The 27,712-nt window shown below is 44.2% G+C and overlaps 1 protein-coding gene across 18 annotated transcripts in view; it reads right to left on the bottom strand.

Moving 5' to 3' along the window:
* Positions 1–27,712, bottom strand: part of TENM2 (teneurin transmembrane protein 2) — a 1,216,596-nt gene that overhangs the window by 181,796 nt on the left and 1,007,088 nt on the right. For all 18 annotated transcript variants that reach the window (XM_032851741.1, XM_032851742.1, XM_032851743.1 and 15 more), the window contains one exon: positions 19,358–19,563. In XM_032851741.1, coding sequence (XP_032707632.1) covers positions 19,358–19,563 — 206 coding nt within the window. The remainder of the gene's footprint in view (positions 1–19,357; positions 19,564–27,712) is intronic.

Genomic DNA, 27,712 nt, shown 5'->3' with positions numbered 1-27,712 from the left:
TAGCTTTCCTCTACCCCATATCCCACTGGTCAGGGGTGTCTTTATGGGATAAAAGAAATGATACGCAGTGATATATCAAACCAGTGCTGCTTTCAGAGACCTTTGTAACCAAAGCATTTGTTTCTTAGCAACCTCGTAAATGTCCAACTACCCAGACCCATGTCTATAAATTGCTGTCAGCCAGAGGAATGAGCCTAACTTCCTCGGTGCTTAGGTGAGAAGAATATACTTCATTTGGGGTCCAGAAAATCACCCCCATGAGAAAAGTTGGGGGAAGGTGATTACTTGTGGGGGGTCATTGCTCATTGTTAATTTGGACATCAGTCATCTCTCGCTGAACTGGCCGGCTGGTCAAGAACAGAAATGACTTAGAACCAGCAGCAGTGCTCACTGTCCAACCAATCAAATGGCTCTGGGCAAAGGTATTGTCAGAGGAGAGAGGAGACATCTATTTTCGCTGGCTCTTCCAAGTCACTCCAAAGCAGCAGTGGAGGGCAGTTTTCATTAAAGAAAGACTCTGCAAGCCAGGGGCTGTCAAACAGGGTATGGGGACATGCCGGTGTGAAATAACAGTGTCCAATGTGCCTCTATCCTCTACCCTTTAACGTGCTTTGCTTTTCTCAAAACACTCGTCACTTTCTACACTGATAGGATCTGTTTTTATGTGTATTGTCAGTCTATTGAGAAGAATGTAAACTCCAGGAGGGCAGGGGTTTTGCCCGCATGGCAGAATGGTTAAGTGGACTTCAGAGCTGGGGCCCCAGGGTGGCTCAGTTCGTTAAGCATCTGCCTTCAGCTTAGGTCATGATCCCAGGTTCCTGGAATGAGCCTCCTATCTGACTCCCCGCTGAGCAGGGAGCCTGCTTTTCCCTCCGCCTGCTTGTCCACTCCTGTGCTCTCATTCTCACTCACTGTCAAATATATTAAAAGCTTGGGGGGAAAAAAGACTTCAGAGCTGGAATCCCAGCACTGCCACTTACTTCTTGCCACACTTGCAAAAGATATTTAAGTTCTCTGTGCCTCAGTCTCCTCATCCTTAAAATGGGGACAATGATCACATTTCTGTCAAAACACTATCATAAGGGTTGAGTGAATCAATTCATGCGCAGTGCTTAGAATCGCACTTTGTGTGCAGTGAACAAGCCCTCAAGGTGTGAGCTACCGTTATCATAATTCACTGCCATCCCTCATTTATCTCAAGCAGAGTCTGGTCAGTAAATATTAAATATCAAATGAATAAAATACTAAATTCATAAATAAATTCCACCAAAAAGAAAAAAAATTGTAATATGGTCCAGGTTTAGTCTTTTGGTAATAATCACTTGCACTCCCTAATGTGCTTTCTTTCACGCAAGAGGAAGGGGTAGCGTTACAGTCTGGGAGGCTGAATCAGGCAGCCGCCGGTGCAGAACACACCTATGATGGGACGTTGTGGGTGTTTGCACATTCACATATATTAAGATATGAAAGGTGACTTTATAAGGCCGTAATGACATCACCTTTCCAATTCTCAGAGGGCTGCCGTAAATGCCTGCTTTCTTCCCTTGTTCCTTCTTTTGTCTTCCCTTCCCACTTTGATACTGTTTCTTAGCGTCCTCTGTGGGAGTGATGGCTGACCCTTGTCCATATCAGGGTCTCACTCTTTTCCAGGCTCCTTGCTGCCAGGTGGGAGCACGTGGTAGTGTTCAGTCAATGGAGCTTAAGTAGTGGGATGAGCTCCTTCTTCTAGATCCTGCCGTAGAATATCACGTACAACCTCCTACTGCTCTCTCTCCATCCCTCTCTGCCTCTGGAAGGTGCCGAAACAGCCATCAAGCCCACAATGGGAGAGCCACAAGACAGGAATGGCCTGGATCCTAGCATGGAAAATGGCTGCAGGAATTCCTTGCAGGAAGGCTGAAATTATGACACGAGCAAGCAGTTAACATTTCTTAAACGGAACCACTGAAATGTTGAGACTTCCTTGTTACTTCAGCATAGCCCTCAGAGATCTCTGGATGTTATGCTTCTCTTTTTTCCCAGTTCACTTGCCAAGAGCATGGAAGTTTCCAGCATACTTGCCATGGCGTCAAGTCCCAGCCTATTATGTGTGGGGTGTCTGTTTACCCCTGTTTGCCCAGGGATGTCCTACTTGACACCTCTTGTTCCTCCTTTCACTCCAGAAAGTGCTCCGGTCTGGATTATATGTTCCCCGACTCGCAGATGAACAGGTGATAAGCAGCATCACGGAGCACCACTGAGGGCCGCTGTAACCTTGGGAAGGGTTGGAGGCTAGAAACACGAGGTAGATCAGTGCAGCCAACTGCAGACAGGGCCTTCTAGGGCACGAGTGTGGGAGCTCAGGAAGAAGCCTGTTTGCAGGGAGGCCATCTGGTCCAGGAGAGCCCCTGCTCTCTCGGATTCCTAGACTGCAGTCTGGCCAGCTTGCTTGGCAGCCTGGCTGACACTAGAAGGAGGCCATTTTCCAATGGCACAGGCTCTGGCCAGAGTTTCTTTTTCATGTCCCAGCACTGGGGATGGATAACTTGGGCTTAGTACCAGAGACATCTGTCTTCTCTGTTCCCAGACCCCATCACACTCAATTCTGGATACAGGGATGCTCAGGAGATCGTGCTGGGCTTGGATGACTGAGAGGCTGCTCCATAGCACATTCTATCTAAGAGATCTGCCGAAGCCCTGGAAGAGAGGAGGGGGCTCATGACCAAATCCCAGCAGGGGACGGATGTGTGCACGGGCTGGCTGCGGGAGGAAGTCTATCTTTCAAGGCAGCTTGTCTCTCTTGACTCGGCAATAAAGCCACCCAGAAAGTGAGAGCGCAAGAACCCAAAATAAACACCCCCCACTCCCAGTTCTCTCTTTTTCCTTAGCCTATGAAAAATAACCTGTGTTGGCACACAACGCGAGGACCGTGCTTTTGAGTCATCAGTCATACTGAATGCGGCAGGAAAATGCACCTTTTACGAGCACTTGAGAGGCAAAAAAAATAAACCACAGCAAATATTTGACCGATCCAATTATAAATCTACCCCACTTCTTGGCAGAGACCAAGGAGGAATGGTAATTAAGATAACTTAGTGGGTTTGCAGGAGGAGCTGAAGGAAAGAGCAAAGGAGCCTGGACCATCGAGCCGGGCCTGTCACTCCCGCAGAAGGGAGAGCATTCACGGGCATGCAGTATACCGCCAACAGATGCTTCTGGAAGCCACCCCGAGACACACCTGCCAATGAGGGCAAGGTTAAAGACAGACTCATTGCCCTTCAGAAAGATGTTATTACCGGGTCCACGACCCTGAGAAGGGGGGATATAACTTGATCGCCATTTGGAACTTCTGCTTGCTGAGGGTCGATGTGGACGGGAAAAACAATAAACGGTGACATTTCCCATGGACGGCCTGCTGCTCCCGTGCCCCGTGCTGGCGGCATCCCTGGTCCCAGCTCAGATGTGGATTCTACCTCCAACGGCAAGGCGTGCTCAGCAGGGGAGCAGCACATGTGAGCGAGGGCTGCTTGAAGCCACATTACCACGGGGTCTCGGGTCACATCCAGGGACGACTAGCATCAGCGGGGCACTCACGGGGGCCTGTTCATCTTCTGCCTCCAGCCAGGCTTGTGGCAAAGGGAGCCTGGCCGATTCCTCATTAAAGCTCAGCGCACTTTCTTTTCTCTCCTTCAAAGAGGCTGACTGCTAAGGGGGGGATGTGCAAGGATGAGAGAAGCAGGGCCGTGCTCCAGCGGGGGCTGGCTTCCCTTCAGGCGGCCTTCCTGCGTTGTTTGGGATGCCAGCTCGGGTCCGACTTAGAGCGTTCGAGTCACTGAACTAGAGGCCGCTAGGCCCAGCTGCGTGCACTGCTGGGACTGCTTGTCCACCAGCTAGGAGAACGGGCCCCTAGGTTCCGGACAGAACACGGCACCTGGATCTGTAGATCACAACAAGGCGTTTTGCAAGACCCCACCATAAGGACTGAGTGGACGGAAGACAGAGAGGACCCAAATACAGATCAGAAAAATAAGGAAGCGGGGAGAACACACCTGCAAGGATGGAATCCCTGACTCTTCCATTCTACCTCCTCCTGCACAGCAGCGGGAAAAGTCATCATCAAAAATACGGAGCGTCTATTATTTTTCTGGGCACTTGTTATGTGCCAGGCATGAGGGCAAGTGCTAACATATGTTATCTCTTTCCATCCTCCCAGAAACCCGATTTGCATCCCCATTTCTCAGGAGAGAGTAACGGCTGTGACAGAAGTAAAGTAACGTACCCAGGGCCCTTGACAGTAGTTGGTGGCCAAGCACAGACTTGAACTTGGATTTGTGTGAGTCTTAACAACTATGGGAGGTCGCTTCAAATTTCCCAAGAACCCGGCTGCCTCTGCCGGCAGATCCCATGGCTGGCCTGCTGTGTAAGTCTCCTAAGGATGCTGCTGAGCAGAGAAAGGGAAAGAAGGCAGAGCCCAGTGGCGCTAGGGCCAGACTTAGAACCAGGCTGGACACCTGAGATGTCCCACTGGAGTAGATGGAAAAGGGTGCCAGGAAGATGGGGATGGCTTTGCTGGCTGTTGGCCCTCCCTGGTCTAAAAACTCCCTTTGCCTGCCTCCAAACTTCTCTGTTCTTGTATTTGGGCCACCCCATTCTTCTCTGTTTCTGACCCTTGCCAAACTCATCCCAGCCTCAGGGCTCGGGCATGAGGTAGCCTCTCTGCCTGGCCTTCTCTTCCTCTTGATCACACACCTGCCTGCTGCTTGTCAATCCTGCCTCTGCCTAAACATGGCCAGTTCAGAGTGGACATCCCTGATTCCCGATTCAAACGCCTCGACCATTGCTTGTCTCTCTCCTCAGCAAAGATGCATCCCTCTTTAAAAACACCACAATTTGTTATCTTTTGATTAGTAGTCCATCTCTTTCTTCTTGGAGACAAGCCTCTGCAGAGTGGGAGACTTGTCTGTTTTACTCAACACAGATCCCCAGTGCTTGGTATACGGCTGGGGCTCAGTAGAGGTCTTGACTGACAGAATGAAAACATTTCAGCTCAAGGGAAATGGTACTAGAGTAAAGTCTATACCACACGGTGGGGTTTTGGTGACAGGACCCCTGAGAAGATGTAAACTCCACAGGAAAGATTTTAGGAAATTTTAGTCAACACTGCCGTTTTGCAGTATTTTTGTTTGCTAACTGTTCAGATGACATCATGAGGGCACATTCAATGAGGCCGGGCACTGTCCTAGGAGATTCACATGTACTACCTTACTGAGTGCTTCCAACAGTCCTACTGAATAGGACTTCTTGCCCCAATTTGCATATGTGGAAACTGAGGCATGGGGAGGTTACTTAACTGGCTCTGGGTTGGTAAGTGGTGGAGCTGAGATCTACACCCAGGGAGCCAGCTTCAGAGAGCATTCCGTTACCCCACTGCGTTACAGGCTGCCCAGTGTGGCAAGGAGGCGGCCAGTACCCGGTGTTGGCCAGCCTCACTTGTCTGGAGGGAGTGCAAGGCGTTATTCTCCTGTTCCCTGGGATGAAGAAAGTGTACTATGGGTCAAGGGCAGGAAGACCTTTGATGACACAATGGGGCTCCCAAAGGAGACTGCAAAGCCTCTAGCAGAAGAAGTAGGGGTGTAAACAGAAACATTTTTGGCATAAACAACTTGTTTCATTATTTGAATCCCATGTCTTTGGCCCACAGCATCTGTTTCATCTCATGAGTTGCTGTGCTAAGACAAAAATTAGGGTGTCTATGGGTTACGAGGTACCTGCCCATGTGTAACGAGATGGAACAATTTTACTAATCTCTTTGGGGGAAACAGCCCTTTAACAAACTGTTCAGTGTAGAAATTAAGAAACCAAGGAACATGGGTGTGGGCGACAATATCCTCAAGAGACAAAGGAAGAATTCAGTTGGGTATGAGAAAGGATCTAGAGGGAGGATAGGGAATGGAGGGTAGAACAATAACGTGTTGGGGACTCCCCAGGCCACAGGGCAGCCTCTTCCTGTGACTCCCTCCTTACACTCCCAAATCCAAGGAAAGAAGAAAATGAAGGGGAGATGTGGCCAAATTTCTTAGGGAAACTAGCGAGGACAGTGAGCACCATTCTTGGATGTCACAGGTCAGGCAAGTGAGGAATAAGCCACAGGAATTCAGAGTCATAGGTGGGCTCACAGGGTGCAGACACACTTAGCCAGGCATGGCTGGGCTAACATCTGGTTTCACCTGGAAGACCTAAAGATCTCTAGATTGGGGTTCACAGAAGAGATCTGAAGCATAGCTCACAAACTTGTGCCTTGCCCAGGCCTTATGTTACAAAGGGAAATGAATGTAAAAATACCTGTGCATTCAATAGACACTGAGCACTGACTATGTGCCTGGCCCTCCTCTGGACACTGGGGCTCCAGCAGTGAGTCCTGTGGACAAGGTTCCAGCTCTCCAGGGGATGACATTGCCATGGGGGAAAAGAATGTCAGGGAGTGATGAGAGCTTTGAACAAAACAGAAAGCAAATCAAAGGCAACCCAAATGCCCATCAACAAGTAATGGACAAACAAATTACAGTCTATCCATACAATTGGAAATCTACTCAGCAACAAAAGGAATGAGCCACTGATACCACAACGTGGTGAATCTCACAGATATTAGGCTGAGTGAGAGGCCAAAAACCAAAGAGCATAGGGTTCCCTGTTCGTGAAACTCTAGAGAAGACAAATTTCATCTCTACAGAAAGAAAGCAGATCAGTGGTGGGCTCAGAGGAGGTAGGCATAGGGCACAGAGGGCTTCTGAGTGGTGGTAGTGTTCTAGATCACGACTCTGGTGGGGCTTACTCACACAGATAAGGTTTTCACATTGTGAGAATCAAACTGTACGCTTAAAATGTGTATCTTGGGTGGCTTGTAAATTACACCTCAACTGATGTGAGATCAAGAAAGCAGGGTCTGTGATAAAGTATAAAGGAGTGTCCAGTTTTGAACTCCCTTGTTGGGAAAGGACTGAGGGCATGGTGTGTGGGCAGAGGCCTGGCAAAAGCAAGGAAGGAGCCATAGGATTACCTGGCAGAGAAACATTCCAGAAGAAGAGAATGGCCAATGCAAATGCTCTGAGACGGTGACTGGGATGACTGAGGGGAGAGCAGGAGGGCTAGAGCAGTGGAGTGGAGGGAGTGAGGGGGGAGATGGCTGGTTGGCCAGCGGGCAGAGGTTTGGTGACTGAATTGCCATCAGACATGTACCGAGCACCTACGATGGACAAGCACTGCTGTGTTGCCAGCAGGCAACCCTACAGTCTTTGCCCTCCCAGGGCGCACATTTCAGAACAACTTCAGATTTCCCTTTTAGCATGATGGGAGGCTGGTGGAAGAGCAGAGAATGAGTGCTCTGACAGTTATAAAAGTTGAGACTAGAGCTTTCTTTGTAATAAGAAGAGAATTTCCCTTGGTGTGTTCACCATGCCTGGTTCCCACGAGGGCCTCTTGGCTTGGCAGTGGTTTTGGTGGTTTGCTGGCTGAAGATAAGCAGATTAAGTGTTCTGCCAATTCTCCTTTCCCCCATGTATCAAGCCTAAAATCGTCGTTTTCAGGTTTCAAATGAGGATGTTTTGAATGTCTCTGGTATTGTGCGTGGGTGGGGGGGGTGGGGACAGTGGGGGAGGTGGGGTGGGGTTGACATGGGGGGGGTGGGGTGGAGAGGATGAAAATGAATATAAATGGATTGATTACCACTACTAAAGGGATATGGTGAACATCTCAGCAGGCCTCCCAGGTAGCTCTTCCAGAGTAGGTTGCCAAGGGAAAAATCCCTAAACAATGAGCAATGAGGCAAGGGCAAGGCAGGGACAATGCGCTCTCTGGTGGCTGGCGCTCCCTGGGATTTCTTGGAGGGGTCTTAATGCCACTGTCCACCAGCCCCACAGGGCAGGACCAGCTCTGCCTTGTCCATTGCTGCAGTCCCTTGAGACATGGCACATAGTAGGTGCTCAGCTAATGTTGGTGGAATCCAATATTATGGCCTGCTGTTGGCAGAATGATGGCTCTATTGGAAGACAGGATCTCCCTGGGAGACTGTTAAACCTTTCATATGAAATTTTTGAGAACAGGGAAAAACAATTGAAAAATTGAAGTCCTGATCTCCTATTTTCAAGACCTTCCCTCAGTACATATTCCCTCCCATAAGGGTGACTCTGAGCTTCGTGGTATGGGGCCACTTCTTCCCTTGATTTAACATGCATTCCTAGCTGGGCTGTGTACATGGCTGTAAGCATGCAACCACTCCACGCAGGGCCAAGCCTCAAAACCGCCAGAGGGGTCATCCTCCTCGGTCGCTCCTGGTCTTGTAAGAGCCAGTACAGGGAGGAAAAGCTATATCCTTGTTGGCAAGCAATGGGTAAAGAAAAGCACAGCTTCTAAAAAGAGAACAATCATCATGGGAAGCTTCAACACAGCACACACAACAAGGGATATCTTCCCTGTCTTTTGCTTGGAAAGATCTTCCATTCCCTTTCCTCTTCCTTTATCTGCTTGTCTAGCATCTCCTCCGGGAAGCTCTCCTCAAATCCCACACAGGTTATATCTGGTGGCCTATTTTTACACTCTTAAACCTCCTGTATCCAACTCTTTAATAATTGTCATAGCTAACGTTTAATTAATTATCGCACAAGGAGCAAGCACAAAGTCTGTAAATGATATTTAGCATTGGTTCAGGAAACATACAAGAGAGGAGTGCTAGCAGGAGGCCCGCCGTCCACCCTCTCCTATCCCACGGGGAGCTGTGCTTGGACTGGACATGGCTGGATGCAGACCGCATTGTGCCCCAGGAAAGGTACCCTGACCCCCTGCCACCTCACATATTTACAGAACACTTGAGAGGGGGACAGGAATCAATTGGCCACATTGGAAGACCCTGATCTTTGCAGTCTGGCTTAAGGGCTGGAGGAGGACCAGCTAAAACTTAGTTTGCATACCTGAGCTGGTTTCTGCCAGAAGCCTTACCATTCTCCCTGCAGACACTGAGGGTTGCTCAGGTACCTGTGAGTGAGCTGTAAGGGTTGTAGCCGTCAGACTGACTGACTGATGGATCTCCGCAGGGTGCTCACTATTTGCTAGGCATTATCTCATTTATACTCACAACAACCTGATGATGTATAGTCCTCATTTCATGGATGGTGAAACTGAATCTAGAGAGACTTGGCTATAAACATTCAGCTATTACAGAGCAGAGATAAGATTCAAGAGTCAATAAAAATTCAACTGGCCCAGAGCAGGCCAATTCCAGAATTGACACTCTGGAATGTGCACCTGGTTGTGCATCTCACAGCCCTCCCTATGTCATGCTGCCATTGTCACTCAACGTGTCAGGTCTCCATCTCCCTAAAGTAGGGCCAATGCTTTTCATCTCTGTATCCCCACTATAGGCATTCAATGAACATTTGTCGAATGCACGGATGGATTGATTTTATACTTTGTCTTCCCACAAGCTCATGCCCTGATCATGCTGTCTTTTGATCCAACCCTGGAGAGGGGTAGGAGGTATTGCTCTGAAGACCAAGTGAGCCACAGCGCAGAGGTCAAGTTCAGTGAAATTGATGAATACCTCAAGGCTATTCTGGGAGGCACAAAACCTCTCCCACAAGGCCAGGAAAATGGAGGTTTTACTTCTCAGTGCCTTGCTGAGGTGAGTTCTTATTTACTGCACATCCCCATTTAATGGTCTTTAGCCAACGGCTTATCAAAAATGTCACATTTGGCTCCTCGCCCTCCCAAGATCAATAGGAGGGTCTTATGTGGGTTGGTTGTGAAAATGAATCAAATCCCTGAAGAGAAGGAGAGAACTGGGAATGTGTCCAGTCACAAAATGGCTTCCTAAGCACCAAAGAGGAACAGAGTCCCAGACACCAGGCAGCTTCTCTCAGGGCACGGTCTCAGTCTTCCCAGGCAGCAGCGTGACCCTGGGTAAGTTACTTCGGCCCTCTGAATCTCCACCCTCCAATCCCTACGCCAGCGATAATAAAGGCACCTCCCTCTGAGGGCCATTAGGAGTCGGGCGGGGCTCATGGTAAGCAATCACTGTCAGCTATTCTTATGCCTATTATTATTGTTATAAAAGCTCGACATACTATAAATCCTTTGTGCTAGCAATTCCACTCTTAAGAATTCATCATAAGGAAATTATTAAAAAAATACATGAACATAAACCTGCAAAGATGTTTTCTATAGTAGGATTATAATACTGAAAAAGGGAGATTGGTTCCAAAAAATTTTAATCTTTAGAATGGACTATTTATGAAGCATTTGCGATGAGTTTATGGAAGAATATTCAGATATAGAAAGATGTTCCCTACCTATCTTTATGTAAAGAATCAGGGTAGAAATTGCATGTATGGTATAATCCTATACTTGTAAAAACGATTGCTACATGTGAACAGAAAACTGTTGGGAAAACATACTAAAAACGTTTTCGATGTTTCCTAGCATCAACATATATTGTTTTTATAATGAGAAAAACACAAATAAAGGTTATCATTTAAAAAAAATTGAAATTTGTATTGTTTGTTTGGGGGCTTGTGTTATAGATGCTTTGGAAAACATGGTACAGTAGCTTCTATCATTCCTTTTTTCTTTTCTTTTTTTTAAATTTCTATGTGCTGGCACAGTTCCAAGTGCCTAATAAAGATTACCTCATTTAAACCTCACAGCAGTGCTACGAATGTGTGGTATTACTGTCTCCATTTTATAGATGAGGTAATGGAGGCACAGAGAAGCTGAGTGACTTGGCCAAGACCACGCAGCTTCGAAGTACTAGACGTTGACGTTCAAGACTAGGCAGTCTGGACTGGTCCATACATTCCTGCCCATGCTTGTCTGTGTTGGGAACAGCAGCTTTGGCATTCTGCAGAATGTTTACTTAAGCTTTATTTTTATCTGTTTATTTACATATTTTGAAAATTATATTTAAATCCCCAAACTGACTTGATATCTACGATAGGATCAATAATCTGAGCATATTTGGACTTAATAAAAGGCCACTTAAAATGAATGCCCTTAACAAATGGGAACAGAGTTAGGACTTTATCTTGAAGAATGAAGCTCTAATTAAGAACAAATTATTTTTATCTTAGACTTAGGAAAATTCAGGTTATATTAGGAACTATAGTCTAATTGTTCGAATGCACGTTTAGTTTTCATCCATACAGAAAAATGCGACGGCAAACATTTCATTGTCTCTCAGCTGCATCGATTGCAAAACACATCCTGGTCTCGGGGATGTCAAAGACGAGCATTATGTGCCTCTCCGAATCGATGGAACACTCGAGAACAATGCAGCATCACTTGAGCTCGACTGGTGAACAGTCAAAAGGGGATGCTTCTGTAAACACACTGGACGTCTCTGTCAGATGTCCTAGGACCTCTCTTGATGTTATTATAATCCCCCTCTTGGAAGGGCCGATTTCGTCACCTTGTTGTTACCTCTTGCCTCTGCATATTTCTTTGCGTTACCTCAGCAGGACCCCTGTTTCCCAAGGCTTCCTCCGGCACTTGAAGGCAGATCTTGGGCACCACTGTCACTGATTTAATGAAATTCTGGTCTGTGCACGAGCTGTAACTGCAGTCCATCAGCGGTGGGGTTTACCTTGCACTGCGTGCAGGCAGCTCCTGGAAAAGAGTGCTGACCAGCGATGAGAAAAGAGAGGGGTCTCACTGCTCGGCCCGGACGGACCAGCTTTGCCGCTCTGAACGCTGTGTCCGTTCTTTCACGTGTGAAACGGAGCCGCTCCTCCTAGTGCCTACCTCCCTGGGTCATTGTGAGGATAAAATAATTCACGGGAAACAGTCCTGGCATGTCGAGCTCCCAGCTAATGCTGACTCTTATGACCATAAGTAGTGCTACATGGGGAGGGAGCTCCAAGAGGAGAACATTTTTGTAAGTGATCAGATGATTAATGGATATTTTTGTCTTATAACAACTTTTGCTTCCCTATGAAACATCCTTAACCTGAAAGGGGTTTCAATTAACATTTTCAAAGCCATTAATTTCTGTGAAGAAGTTGGAATACAATTTTTCTTGATATCTCTGAACATGGACTTGAACTTCTGTAACTCTCATTTATTAGGAAGCTTATCGATCTGCAAGCAGTTTTCCTTGGTGTGTGTTTGCTTGGATAAAGTTGTATAAGCAAATGTCCTGGTGGATCCTGTTCCACAAATGTCACGTAGAGCAGAAATACAAGTTCGTGCCAGAATGTGACACCAGGAGTGCAATTTCAAATGGACATGTAAGATGTCTCATACATGTTATATATGTGTATAGGTATATCTATATATCTCTATATCATAGGTATGTATCTATATTTGTATCTATATGTATCTTTGTGCGCGTGCGTGAGTGTTTTAGTGAAGACAGTTTCAAAGCTAACTTTAAGATTAGGGTGCAACCTCTTTATTTCTGTATAGGCAAGGCAAGGGATGGAAATAGTTGTTAGGTATCTGAAGTGATTTAGTCTTGAAACAATTATTTCCTATCGCTCCTCTTTCAAGCTTGTGGATCAATTTAATTGAAGAGTGGTCAGAGCACGTAAGGGAAATGATTAAAGAAAATAGTGCTGTGATTTGCAACTACGTATGTGTGTGTGTGTAAATATATATATGTATATATATATATTCATTGTGAATTTTCTTAAAACGGTGCAAACAAAATAAAGTATATAAATAAATTGAATCTTGAGAGTGATATAAGATTATAGTCACCGTCTACAGCCTCCTAATGCTTCTTTTACTCAAAATAGATTCAAGCTTGTCACAAATGCACTTTTCTTAAAGAGAGAGACATTACAAAAATTAAGAAAAGAATATGGTAACAAATACCCATATTTGAACCACTCAAATGAATAAATGCTAACATTTTGTCATATTTATTTCCAATCTCTGTGTGTGTGTGCTGGGGATGGGGAGGGAGTTTGCTCTACTGTTAATATTTCATTATGGATAAAAGCAAGTGCTTTTGAACCTAATTCTTAGTTCAGTTCTTACCTACTCCAAGAGGTGACCGCCATCATGAATTTAGTCTCTCTCCCTGTGTCTCTATCTGCATAGCTATATATAGAGAGTTTTTCTCTCAGTTACACATACAGTAAACATACATTTACCAAGATTAATGTTCTAATAAATATGGATTTGAACTATACACTACATTTATGCTAATAAAATCATTGCTTTTATCCATTTTATTTATGGCATTCTACATAAGATCTCACTTGAAGATAAAGGTCTTTGCCTAGAAAATTTGCAATCTCCTAAATTACAGCACCTCTGAGAGTCTATTCGGTCTAAAAACGCCACGTGGGGCTGTCCTCTGTTATTCATCCCTGCCTTTCTAGTTTCCATCTTTCTCCCTGAGTTCCATGCTCTCAAACATTACCCTTCCTGAAAAACAACCGCAGTGGCCTCCCCGTCTCCCCGCTCCCACCAGTGCCAGCTCTTTTGTAAAATCTCAAACATCCCTGGAGATTTCTCCAAGCTCTGCTTGGTGGCTGCCCAGGGGGGTATCTGCACCCCTAAGTGGAGGTTTTGGTTCCTGTTAGGATGCATCAGATAATCACAAGGGGCCTCCTGAGGAAGACCTTTCCAAAAGCACTTTTAGCACCATACGGAAGAAACCAAGTCTCTCTTGGTTTCACAAAATCTTTCTCCATACCTCAAATTCTTTGGGAAAGGAATGGTCTGAAAAACATGCCTGTAAAAATATGCCTCCCTCCGAAAGGCAGATAAATCGCTATGTGACGCGCTTTGCAAGCCAACAGTCATACCCTGGAATGCCCTCTGAGTGAAGCATACGGCTGCCCCAGAAGGGGGGGTAGTCTGGGATGAGCCCATCCGACTGGTCAGTGGGCACCATGAGGGCGTGGAGATGGCAGCATGGGGGGCGAAGCAAGGTGCTCAGAGCACTCAGGGTCCCCGTGTCCCAGGGACCCGGCCAGTCCCACCTAGGACTGCAACGGTGTGCCATTTACGTACTTGGGCTAGAGAGAAGGGGACAAAGAAAAGTGAGAGTTCATTTTCAAAGAAGGCTCTGAATCAGAAAGGGGTAAGCCCGAGGGGGCATAAGCTAACATCACTAATCACCATCTATAAATGTGCTTTAAAAAATGTCATTTAGGGGAGTTCAGCTGATGAAGACAAATAGGAACGTGTGCTCAGCTCGTTTTATCTTGGTCTGCACACGCTCCACCTCCCGGACTCGCGAGGATTTCCTATGATCCTAGAGCAGTTCGTGGTCTTTTATGCAGTTCTCTATTGTTTAATGTGTCTTGTGGCTGGTTTTGCTCCCATCCCACAGTCACATCACAACGTAAAGCCCAGGGGGTCTTCGGCATCTGCTTCATCTTACTGCCAGACAATCCCTAACATCTCCCTCTAAAAACCCCACTGGGGCTGTGAGCCCACCCTCTGCTCCTCAGTTGTCTCTGGAAGTCACTGGGCTCATGGCTCCATCAGTCTGAGTGATGAAATAGGCATTTTTAATATTTGCTAAACAGGACTGTGGAGAAGGTGAGTCTCAGCAGGGCTCCCAAGCGGTAAGAGCATCTTGTTGTCTCAGGTTAATCATGTACCTCATTTGCTGATTATTGACTGGTTCTCACAAAGGATTTTACTTGGCTTGACATATCAGTAGCAATCGGTGATGAACTGTCAAGCGTGCTTGCTCACTGCCTTAACCCCCCAAGACCCTGACTTGCAGCAGCAAGTCACTGAAATTTCCTTTGATGCCTGGCACCATAGCCAGGTCAGATTATTATTATTATTCAAGTCTGATCGGTTTCCTTTCCAGAATGGGGGTTGAGCAAATCTGATCCAGTTTGTCTGATTTCAAATACGTGGCAAGATGCTCTAGGCTTCCTCACACACCACCCTTGCTAAGAATTCGAACTTGGTCACTGAGATTGGCTTATATTGGCTTTGTTCTGTTTTTTTCTAAGTCTTAAAAAATGCCATACAGGGTGTCAAAATGCTGCATTTAAAAGCCAATATAATAACTACCTTTCAAGTGGACAAAGAAGAAACAAGGAAAACACTCAGTGTATGTAAAGATTCAGGTAAATAAAATGGGCACCTGTGCCCTGGGCTGGTAGTTAGGAACGTAGGGTGCGTAAGTGATGGAAACTTCCAGAGGGACAATTTGGTAATTCATACTAAGTCCTCAAGGGTTGACTTTCAGGAAAGAATTAAGGGTGTACACAAATACTAGCCACAAGGACAGGTATCTCCACATTTTATCGTTAAGTCAGTAGGGCTTCTCGTTGATTTATCTGGTGCTCCACATCTCAGGGTCAACATAAGATTGTATTTCCTGCTCCACTGAAGTTAGGATAGGACTTTCTTTGGTCCATCGGACAAGGGCTTAAAAGACATGCGTCACTTCCAAGCAGAAGTATTCAGGGGTTGGTCCAGAATTCACCATCTTCTCCTTCCCTTGCTACAGGGAATGAGTATCTGCCTGACAGGGAAGGTCCTGTAGGTCTGTGTCCTTGAACAAGGCTGACATTGTGCCAATCTTCTTCAATCGATGCGAACGTGTGAAGTGGGGTTTCCCAATTTCAGCACTATTGACATTCTGGGAGGGGTAATTCTCTGTCGTGGAAGCGGTCCTATGCATGTTTAGCAGGGTCCCTAGGCTTGACCCACTAGTCACTAGAAGCAATTCTGTCCTCATGTGACAAGCAAAAATATTCCTGAACATTGCTAGAAGCATCTGTGCTGGGGGCAAAATCACCCTTGGTAAATGAGAAATAGGTTTTGTTATTTTAAGCCACTTAGATTCTTAGTCCCCCTCCCCACCCCCCGCCTTGCAAACTGATAGATTTTATTAAAGCAAAAATATATGTAAACATTTACCAAAAGGGGTTACAATTGTGGCAGTTTTTGCTTCCTTTGGTTTCTCTGTCTTGAAATCTTTTTCTACAATGAAAATACAATTTGTTCTTCCATAAGAAGGCAAACACACTAGAAAATTAATTTTACTTTAAGAAGCTATATTTACATAATTGCTCATCTATATACAGTATTTGCTAGGGCCACACGGAATTTCTTAGTACCATGAAACACTTGTATATGCTATCTTTATATTGTGCTTTAGTGGACAAAGAGTTTTCCCATTCTACATCTGATGTGTTGGCGTGATTACAGCAGCATTGAGAGCCCGGTAACACAGGTAGACAAACTGAGGCTAAAAGATGTTAAGGGCTAAGTCTGAGGTCTCCTGGTTAATATGCAGCAGGGCCTCCATCCTACAATTCCCGTACTTTCTCCCCCATGCCCCATTGCCTCTGTATTGCTATAAAAAACTACATTCAAAAAGTCTACTGGGACTCACTCTGATTCTTGAGAAATTTAAGCAGGTAAGAAAGGATTCTCCTCTGTATTTAATATCCTTGGACAAGGATACTAAAACTTGTAGGCTCTTGGTCAAAGCATGATACTCAATAAAATTTAAGCATAGCTATTTCATGCAACACAGCCAACAGAATTTCATAACCATCCCCCCTCCCCATCTCTTTCTCTTTCTCTCTTTCCAGCTCAAATGAGTCACCTTGGCTAGACGGCCTATCCCCTAGAACTTATGTTCCTTGATAGGATATGCCAATAGAAATGAGAAATTCTATAACAGTACGAGATGTGAGTTAGTCACCTGTCTCTGCAAGGAGCTAAGCACCGTCTCCTTGAGGAAATGTAGCTCATCAAATGGACATGAATGCATGTAATGACAGTGACTGAATGTGAAAATGTGTAGGGAGTCGGTTTTTTCTTTTTCTTTTTTTAAGAAGCGCCCCTATATTGTACCTGTCTTGTCCATTTCTAAGCATCTGCACAGTGTCTCACTTACTTGACCCTCTAGTGCACGCTAAACTCCCAAATTGGCAGCTGGACTGAAACCCTCAGCGTACATCAGCCCATGCCTATTCATTTCCCTTCCCTTGAACTGTGATGAGGCTGTCCCTGGAGTGGAGCTATTTTGAGAGGACGACCGCTAGAACAATCACTAGCTTGGCAGGAGATGGACAGTGTGGTGTAGCCACAAAAGAAGAAAAGACATTGTCATTGAGGGTTTGAGTCCTGCAATGTCAAAACAGCAGGGAAACTGGGTAGAGTATGTTTCTGCTGCTGTCCACTATCACTCAGTTACAGGGAGTTACCTACTTGACTTGCCATGATCATTTGCTTTTCCACGATACTGGTTGTTCAGAGCATGCAAGGGAAGGGGGTTAGCCATGCTTTGGAAAAGTGTCGGGAAAAAGCATTTTTCTCCAGCAAAGCTCCTTGCATCCAACCGGCTGAGAGAAAAGTTATTCTCAGCTGTGCCCAGAGGCATGTTCATATTTCCTTGAATAAGGCCAATAAGCAGATTTCACCACTGCAAGTCCTTCATTGTACTGTAGTAGAATCAGTGGAGCTTGAAGGTCAAGGACACCACCTCACAATTTGCATACTTCCCAGAGCAGCACCCTGCTGCCTGGCCAGAAGTCACAGAAATACCACAGGGACTCCTCTCACCTGACTTCCTCTCTTTCTCTGGATACGAAATCTCTTTGAGGAGCAGATGCAATTTTTGTATCAGGAGTTCTGCTTGGTTGGGGGCTATGTTAACTCATCTCCGAATAATCAGTATCTGGACCAATAAATATTGTTCTGGATGGACGGATGGATGGATGGATGATTTATTGATTACCACCTCACATATTGGTCCCTATAGCCTGGGTTGTGTATGATAAAACAAAACAAAACAAACAGAAAACAAGGCAAAGGAGCCCCACAGCCCTCCTCTAGTCCTTTATATTGATTCTTCGATATTTTCAGGTCGTTAAGCTGGAATTGCAAAGAAGTTTCATTTTGAGAGCCAACACTGGTCAGTTGGTAGTGGCTGATGCCATGAAGGTTCTGTTGGAGGTACCTGTGCGCTGAGCTCACTGAGGAAAAAGTGCAGCCATCGATTAGCAATGTCTGCCACAAGCCAAAGACAAAGAAATGGTGGCCTGACTCCTTCACATTTGCCAATGGGTTTAGAGCTTTCAATTCTTTCAATTCAATTTTCTAGATGAATACCTTTCCAGCACATTTTAAAGTCAGCTTTGACTGGATATAATGAGTAGTCAAGGAAGTTTTCCTTCCACTAGGGTATTTTCCTAATGTACTTCTTTATGTACTTGCTGGATTTGAAAGCCAATGAGGCAGGAAAACCCTACTTGGTTTTTCTCGGGATATACAATTCTTATTGGAAAAGAAAACCAGGCTAGGTGGGTATTAATTTATCCCCAATGGTGTGTATATAATAAAATCGCTACCAGGACAAATTAAAGGATGGATGAGAGGGAAAACAAAGAAATCCATAATCTAATCCAATCTCTTCATTCCCAACACTGGGGATAATATCAGTTTCACAGCGCCAAGGATATCCCAAGGAACTCAGCAGAGGAAGGAGGAGAAATCACAGAGAAACGGCTGAATTTTGGTTATACAACTCTTCTTAGATATACTGGGATATCTCCTACTGATATTTTAACAAATTAATCCAATAACTAGAATACCTGAAATGAAAATGCCCAAGGATTAATCTCCAGGCTGGCGAAGCTGACTTCACCAGGTAGAATGCCATTTTTCTTTTTTTTTTTTTTGAGATACCATTTATACAACATAAATTATCCATTTTCTAATTCAGTAATTTTTAAAAATATATTCACTGTGTTGTATAATCGTCATGACTGTCTAATTCCTGAGCATTTACATCACCCTTAAAAGAAATCCCATAACTACCAGCAGTTAGTGCCAATTCCCTCCTCCCTGCTCCCTGGCAATCCCTCATCTCCTTGCTGTCTCTGTGGGTTTTCCTATTCTGGACACTAAATGGAATCATACAGTAGGTGGCCTTATTTTCAAGATTCATCATGTTTTAGTAGGTAACAACACTTCATTCCTTTTTATAGTTGAATGATATTTCACTATATGCATAGGTCACATTTTGTTTATCCATTTATCAGTTCATGGACATTTGGGTTATTTACACTTTTTGGCTATTAGGAATAATGTTGCTCCGAACACTCATGTATATGTTTTTATGAGAAAGAACATTTTCAGTTCTCTGTGTGTATATATCTAGAAGTAGAATTGCTGGTCCCATGGTGATTCTAGGTGTGCCTTTCTGAAGAACTGTTAAACTCTTTTCCACAGCAGCTGCACTGTTCTACGTTCTCACCAGCAATAGACCAATGTTTCCCAATTTTCCACATTCCTGCCAACACTTGTTATTGTCCAACTTTCAAATTATAGCCATCCTAGTAGGTAGGGAGTAGGAATTTCTTTAAACTCATAGTTGCATCAAGCGTGATCATACCTGAGCATGAGATGGTGGAAGTCCCCTTCTTATGTAAACACCAAAGAGAGCATCTTTCCCAAGGGAGATGTTGAACTTTAAGAACTGGGGTTGACTGATGTGGATCTGTGATCTCCAGAACACGCCTGGGGGTACTTCTTGGGTCACCCGTCGACCAACTTCTGCTTCACCACTGTCTATGCTGCTGTTTTTCAATGACCAGGGCACTGCAAAACAGGAAGTGACATCAAGTCAGTGACATTAGTACACATCTGTTGGTTTTACATTTCTGTTTATTTGCATGCCAGGCATTGAAAAAAAAATGCAGATGAAACTGTGGCAAGTTCTTCGTTAAGTATAAACTCCTAACCCGGGGCATGTGAAATACTGGCACAATGCTTCCTAAACTTCTGTGATTGCTCTTTACTGATCAAATACAGTGGGAGCTGGAGTCTGGGAAGTCCATGTAAAGCTTCCAACAACCTCGAATAGTGCTGGAGTGTACAATTATCAGCAGGGGAGATGAGAACGATATTAACTTGGCACCAAATTTAATTTTTGTAGGCTTTAATTATTCTTCCCAGCCAGAAACAAGTCCAATATACTGACACTTTCATAAACGAAAGGAAAAAAAAAAAAAAAAAGGAAGCAACAGTGAACAAACATTGGCCCAAAGTAAATAACAATAGAAAATAAGGACTGGATATCAGACTAACGTAATATTGGGGGTAACTCCTTCCTTGGGAGGGATCTAAGTACCATGTGGAAATCAGACTTCTCTCATGGTGACAGCAATGCATCTCTGTTGCATTTGAAATCATCTATATAGAAAATATTGGATGCCTTCAGAATTCTAAAAAAAGGAGTTGCAGAAATACCTATTTTTTTTAAAAGATTTTATTTATTTATTTGACAGAGAGAGAGATCACAAGTAGGCAGACAGGTAGGCAGAGAGAGAGGGGAAAGCAGACTCCCTGCTGAGCACAGAGCCCGATGTGGGGCTCCATCCCAGGGCCCTGAGATCATAACCTGAGCTGAAGGCAGAAGCTTTAACACACTGAGCCACCCAGGCACCCCAGAAATGCTATTTTTTTTAAAAGGTTTTATTTATTTATTTGACAGAGAGAGATCACAGGCAGGCAGAGAGGCAGGCAGAGAGAGAGGAGGAAGCAGGCTCCCTGCTGAGCAGAGAGCCCGACAACAGGGCTCGATCCCAGGACCCTGAGACCATGACCTGAGCCGAAGGCAGCGGCTTAACCCACTGAGCCACCCAGGCGCCCCCAGAAATGCTATTTTTAAAGAGGATTTCTTATTAACAATGAAGCAGCACCTTCTGCACTCCCGAGGGTGCTTTTATTTGCAAACACAGAATTAAGGAAAAGCTGGGAGTTACTGGTCGTTGCCCAAAGAAAGCAAGTTCATCTCTTGGGGCCTCATTTTCCTGATCCCTTAAATGGGAATAGAACCTAAGTGGAGCCTAGCTTTATAATGGTCACTTGTGATTTGTTCAGATGGAAATTTTGAAAGAAGTTCTGGGGGTCTTTTCACTTTGTAATCGATCACTCTGATGGCCTCATGGGTTGGAAGACTTCTTTAGCCTGATGGGCATAGGATGAGAATCAAGCTCCCTTCTGCACTCTGCAGCAGATGGGCTTTTCTGAAAATATTTATCTATATTTGGCTGCAATTCCGTGCAAAAGGTTTGGACAGTCAGGAGAGGTCATGGGATTGCTGAAGGCTGGCACGAAGGGCTAGTGAAGCTGTCTGACTTTGCATCCCTCGTCTGTTACTATCTGGCCCCTGCATTAAGACAAGACTCATAAATGACCTTGGTGCCACTTTCTCTATCTGTAAAATGGAGAGGAGAAAATTTTGGCTCTCTTAAGGTTTTCCGTATCTAAATATTAAAAAAAAACAACAACACAGCATGACTTGAGGGTATGAAGTGTTTTTTTTTTTTCCTTCCTTGTTTTTTTTTTTTTTAAATAAGAGAAGGGATGATTCATTTTTATTTAGCTCAATAGCAGATCAAATAAAAAGTCAACAAGGGCTTAAAATAAAGCAGGAGAAACAATGATTTGGACTTTAAAAAGAAACTCTTAACCTCGAGAATAATAAAACCAGGGCATGGGCTTCTAAAGGAAGTGTGGAAGCTTTCATCACATAATATTGTTAAGAAGAAACGAGTAAGTCCCGAATGGGTCAGACCTGTAGAATGCAACTAGATGGTTTGCTCCTCAAATATGTTATGTGGGTAATGGACATGGAATACTTCTTTATAAGGGGAAGAATACTACACAGTATGGAAGAGCAGAGATTCTGGGCTGAGGTTGCCCTGGTTCAAATCCCGGCTTTGGCACTTGCCAAGTGTCTCAGCTTTCTGTGCCTTAATCCCCATGACTGTACCGTTGGGACACTATTATTTATTTCACAGGGTTGTTATGAGGATTTAATGAGCTAATCCATGCAAAGCTCTTAATATAATTTTAGGTACAACATAAGTCCTAAATAAAAATTAGCTATCATTATTATTATTATCTGTAAGACTCTCAGCCTAAACAGAATGTTGTTTATTTTGCTGAAATAATGACATGTCCGGGGGAAACACTTGTTATCACCCATTAATCAGAAGCTCTAATTATTATAATTTGAAAACTAATTTGTACTTTAAAATGCTGCTGTTGGCAGACTTCCCCCTCCCCCCACATTAAGGCCTTTTGGGGGAAGGGATATAATATAAGGACCTGGTCAGGAAGGGGTGTAATAGAAAAGACCCCTGGTGAAGAATAATTTAGAGACCAAAGGTAACCCCAGCCATCACGGTGTGGCAACAAGTTAGAGAATTCATTTAAAATAAAAAAAGAATTTTAAAGAAATTATTCATCTTTAAACTTAATAAGACGGGCTTTCCTTCATGTCTGTTGGGCTTTCAGGGGTTGCTGGGTTAATGACAGGATATGAAAAAGAAGCAGGAAATCAGCACCCATGAGCCCGCTAATCTACTGCTGAAACCTAAACGGATTTTGATAATGTCAAGCCAAATGAGGATGCAGGAGATTCGCAAGGGAGCCAGCTGTCAGAGAGCAGTTGCTCTGGAGAAATTCAGACACCGAGCCTCAGGGGTCTGGCTCATATAGTAGTGGGGTCCCCATTCTTTCATTAGACCCAACTTCAGGACATTGCCTTCGGAATGAGCTGCAGCCAGCAGTGAGGACAGGCTGCCTTTTCAGTATTTACACCTCCTCCTAGGGTTTCATAGGCTCCCCTCCTTCACATCCTATCCTCTAAAGTCCCATCCTGCAGCCAGACAGGGCTGGGTTAAAATTCTGTCTCTGGTTCTTCCTTGCTGTGTGACCTCTAGCAATTTGCTTAACCTCTCTGGACCTCCTTTTTTTTTTTTTTTTTTTGGTAAAATGGAAATGATAATAGTCAATGTCTTATAGTGTGGGAGCAACAAATGGGATTACACAAAGGAGGGCTTGTTCAGGGCCTAGCACATAATAATAGCAAAATAAATGCTAGTTAGTCCTGTTTAATTAACTTAAAAAAGGAAAAACTAGGAGGGAAAGCACATGGCTTTCTTTGTTGAGTAAAGGATTTTCTAAAAGAAAGAAACATTGCATGGATATGTGATCTACATGTATGTATACACGCATATGTGTATATATACATGTTTATGTATCTGTGTCCCCATCAATCGAGAGAGAGAGTCGAATTCTTCTGACATAGACTTAATTATGGGAAAGCGTGTAAAATTGGTGGTCCGGATCTATTCCCACTACTGATTTTTGGTGGGACTTTCCAGGAGCTGGTATGGCCACTTTATCAACTAGTTTACTTTATTGATAAACCTGCTTTATTGAGTAGCACTGAAATTAAGGTCCTGCTCAGCCACACCTTCACACTGATGCCCTCTTTTTCTTTTCACCCCATCTTCACTTCTACCATCAGACAAATAGGCTCCTTTTCTCAGTGTTCATAGCATCTACACTTAGCTGTACTATAGGGTCTAGCACCTGCTGTTCGGTCCTCTAATGGATCTTGCTTGCCTTCCTAAGTCCCTCATGTTAGACACTGTACTCCCTGAGATCAGGCAGAGCTACAAATGCATCTTTGGGTTCTCTGGAGTTTGCACCTGGCAAACCATGGGTGATTTATAAATGCTTGTTGAACTGAATCAAGTTTCACTTGCCCATCGGATGGGGCGTCTTAACATAATGCCTGCAACTGCTAGGTAAAACGGGAGCCTTAAGGAAGATTTGCTTTGAAAAATTGCGTGTAAATTGACTCCCCCCACACACACAAAGAAAAGAAAAGAAAAGAAAAGAAAAGAAAAGAAAAGAAAAGAAAAAAGCTCGAAAGCTTTATGAGGAAATTTACTATTTAAAGGAACCCTGCCTATGGATCCTTTTCAAAAATCATGAGTAAACTCTTAATTTATCTTTTGTGTGAACCCTTATAAATCAGTACGCAAACCAGGGGAGCTAGAATATAGTGGAAAGGTCTTTAGATTAAAAACCAAAAGCCATGGGTCCTAATCCTGATATTTAAAGACACTGGACCTTTTGCGGAAAGGAACAGCGGTGTAAATGAACTCTTGGGTTGAACGAACTCTCCTCCTTGCTACTAAGCAACCACTAAGTTCGAGGCCCATCTAGCTCTCAGGTTTCAGTGTCCTTAACTACACAAGAGTAGTTGGGACCCACAGATATCTTAAGGGGCATTCTACTGGAGTCTACTGTGTTCTACAGACTGAGGGGTGGGGGGCATCTCTGGGTACATGCTACAAAGGGTATAAGTGTGTGTGTGTGTGTGTGTGTGTGTTTTGCCCATGGGAAGGAGCAGGACTATCAGATTTCACTTTGAATAAATTCAATTCATTTAACATAAGTCACGTTATTGTTAAAGGTTAGTGACTACTTTCTTTTTTTTTTTTTTTTTTTTTTTTTTTTTTTTTTTTTTTTTTTTAAGATTTTATTTATTTATTTGACAGAGAGAGATCATAGGTAGAGAGAGAGAGAGAGAGAGGAAGCAGGTTCCCCACTGAGCAGAGAGCCCGATGTGGGGCTCGATCCCAGGACGCCGGGATCACGACCTGAGCCGAAAGCAGAGGCTTTAACCCCCTGAGCCACCCAGGCGCCCCAGTGACTACTTTCAAACTGAATTCTCTAGATACGCAACTGAATTATGCTTTTGCAAAATGGAGTTTTCACTGCTGCCCACAAATACATATACATATACACACACATATATAAAATCTTCATTTTTGAAATAATTTCAGGTTTATAGAAAAATTAAAAAAAAACTGTACAAGGAAGTCTTGCATATCATTCACCCAGATTCCATAAATTCAGTACACATTTGTTCTACGATTCTATTTTTTTTGAAATCTTGAGACTAAATTACAGAAGACTGTTCTTTTACCTCCTAATATTTCTATACGTTTTTCCTAAAAATAATGATATTCTTTCTCATAACCACCGTATAGTTCTCAAAAACAGAAAATTAACATTGATACAAAGCTATTTCTAATTTATAGATCTGATTCAGATTTGCCAGCTGTTACACTGACATTCTTTATAGCCAACGGAAAAAAGCTTTTTCTATATACTTAACAAATCTTTAAAATGAATGTGCAGAACTTCTGTAATTTTAAAAAGAACAAAAAGGAAAAAATATGTGATGCAAGCATTGCCTCAAAGGAGATAAAAAGGAATGGTGGCTTTTGTAACCTGCTGGAGCCCGTGTGGGGAACCATCTCCAGACTCTGTCCCGGGAGGGCAAGTCCCTGGGCTGGTGTCCAGGACAGAAGGTCTGTGCTGCTCTTGAAGGTCAAAGAGGCCGGGACCCTGAGCCAGGCTCCCAGTCCCACCAAGGAGGATCTGAACCTGGGCTCCCCCTGGCACTGCTAGCTATTCTAGGACCACAAAGTTGGCTAATTCCTAACAGTGTGTCATTGAGAGACCGGCAACAAGGAAAGAAGTAATTAAGGTTTCTATCTTCCCTGCCCTCCCTGGGTGCGGATGCCCTTACTGAGAAGACCTGAGACCTCAGGAGGCCTGTTGCACAGTGGAGTTTTGTCAGCCCTGGCTTTGAATCTCAGCTCAGACAACTACTAGCTGTGTGACTTTGGGCTAACCACTGTCCCTCTCTGGGTTTTCCTACTCATCTGTATAATGGGGTTGCTTCTGAAGATTATCTTGGGTAACATAGGCAGTACCCAGTTTATGGTAATCCACATCTTTCTACCCAGGTCTTGTGCTGCCTACACACAGCCGTAGCTATTTACTGCAGATTTGGAGTATAAATTTGTGATGGTCTAATTAAAATAGACTCTTCCCTCATATAGGCACAATGAACTAAAAAAGGGCCAAAGGGTGGGATAGGACTCAGTGAAACAGGAAGTCACTTTCCAGGGCAGCTGACATCAGTACTCAATGAGCAATCAGTGTGTCTACAGACAGGGAGGGACCTGTCACATGAAGGAAGCTGCTAAGGAAAGAGAAAACAAAGTCCTAAGTTCATGGGCTCCAAATTCCAGATGTTGACGTAATACTCTAGATGCTTCTCAGACGGACAATTCTGTGCAGCCTGCCTCAGCGAAAGCTGCTGGATTTTCTTTATTTAATAATAATGAATGAATGTCCCGAGCGATGCTGGGTACGTCATTCATTCATACTTCATGCAACAAACACTTGTCAAGCATCTACTATATAGCACTAGATAATTTTTGGTCAACATCAAGAGTTGGGATGTATGTTGTACTCCCATGATCCTTTGTCCAGACAACAGGGCAAGGTCATCTGGACCCTGTGTGGGCTGGGACTGGTGGCATCAGGAGAAGAAGATTTAAACAGCCATTCCGCAATCACCAACCAAAAGTTTGGCCCCCACCCTTGGGTTCTGGGTAGGGACTGAGCATGGCGTCCTGGCAAGCAGCACAGAGTCCCGCCTCTATCTCCCTGAACTGTGGCTTCCCTGACAGACTTTGCTCCCTACCTAGGAGCTGGACAAAATGGGGACATGGTGATCATTTGGCCCTAAGAAGCAGGTGCTCCATGATGGTCCTGGCTGGTTTATCTCAAGCTTCAAGATGAGATTTCTGGGATTTTTGAGGGAACACTCTAATGATCAATTTTGCAGGCTAGGCTACCTCTATAACTCCACAGAAGATTGCTCATGTAAATGTGAAGCTATTGCCTATTTCAGAAACATGTACCTAAAATTCCAACCAGTTAAATAAGACTGATGTCGAGCAAAACGACAGCCTTCCGTAGCCACATTAGGAGCTAATCATTTCAGAAAATGTTGCCATAATTCATTTATGGAAACAGCGAGACTATTCCCCAAACAAGTGATAACGGGAATGGACTCATAGTCATACCAGGGAAATGAAGCCTCATATTAATACTTCCTAAACTTAACCGAGCTCCAGAGGCACCTCGGCATAAATCTGCCTTACAGATTATTCTGCCTCACATAGTTTTATCTATTGCAAATAAAGTCGAATTCAGAATATTGCTTCAGTCATTACACCTCGTTTCCATTTATTTGGGAATCAGGACAACCATCTGAGGGTTCTGTTTAACCAAGAGATAGGCAAAAAGATTCTCCTAAGGACATTAGATTCATTGCCTCACACTAGAGCTCGTCTGAGTCATCGGCAGCTCGTCAGCCTTCACCCTGCTTCTGGCTGCCTGTTCTTCAGGAATAGATTTCTATCCTGAGCTTTCACTGCTCCCGTGATGTGTTCACAACATCGCACAGCAATAATGATTTTTATAAAATCCTTCAGCACTTGGGACTACATGTGGCCTCTACATCTTTTGAAATCCCAATTTGTCACCTTTGATAAAAATGGCCAACTCTTTGCCACTAAGGGGGTTAACAGTCATTTATATATCTGACCACTCGGTTGAACATGATTCCGCATTCACTTGTAGTTCAGTTTATTAGTGTTATTTATGGCAGCTACAATTTGCTGAATGGTTACTGCTCCTAATACCTTAGGATTTTTCCAGTTTCAGATTAGAGGACCATGGAGATACAGTGACTTGCCTAAGGTCACACAGCTCTTACATGGTGGGGCCGAGATGGGAAGCCACATCCGACTATTTCCAAAACCCACGTATCTAACCACTACGCTCACTGCTTTTCAGATGCTGGGGTAAGTACAAGACACGCAAAGAGGTGTGCATCCAAGCACACAGCAGAGAGCCCCCTGTGGGTGTACAGGTCAACTCTGAAAGAGAAACGTGCCAACTAAAGTGAGGACTAATGCACTAGGGAGGGAAATTGATTATCTGGCTATTAGTATACGTGTCAAGCCACAGGGATGTCATGTTCAACAGAAACTATACAACTTAGAAGGGGGTC

The sequence above is a fragment of the Lontra canadensis genome, unplaced genomic scaffold, assembly GCF_010015895.1.
Source record: "Lontra canadensis isolate GAN:19392208 unplaced genomic scaffold, GSC_riverotter_1.0 scaffold5, whole genome shotgun sequence".
Taxonomy (NCBI): Eukaryota; Metazoa; Chordata; class Mammalia; order Carnivora; family Mustelidae; genus Lontra; species Lontra canadensis.
This window is presented reverse-complemented; position numbering and strand designations above follow the sequence as displayed.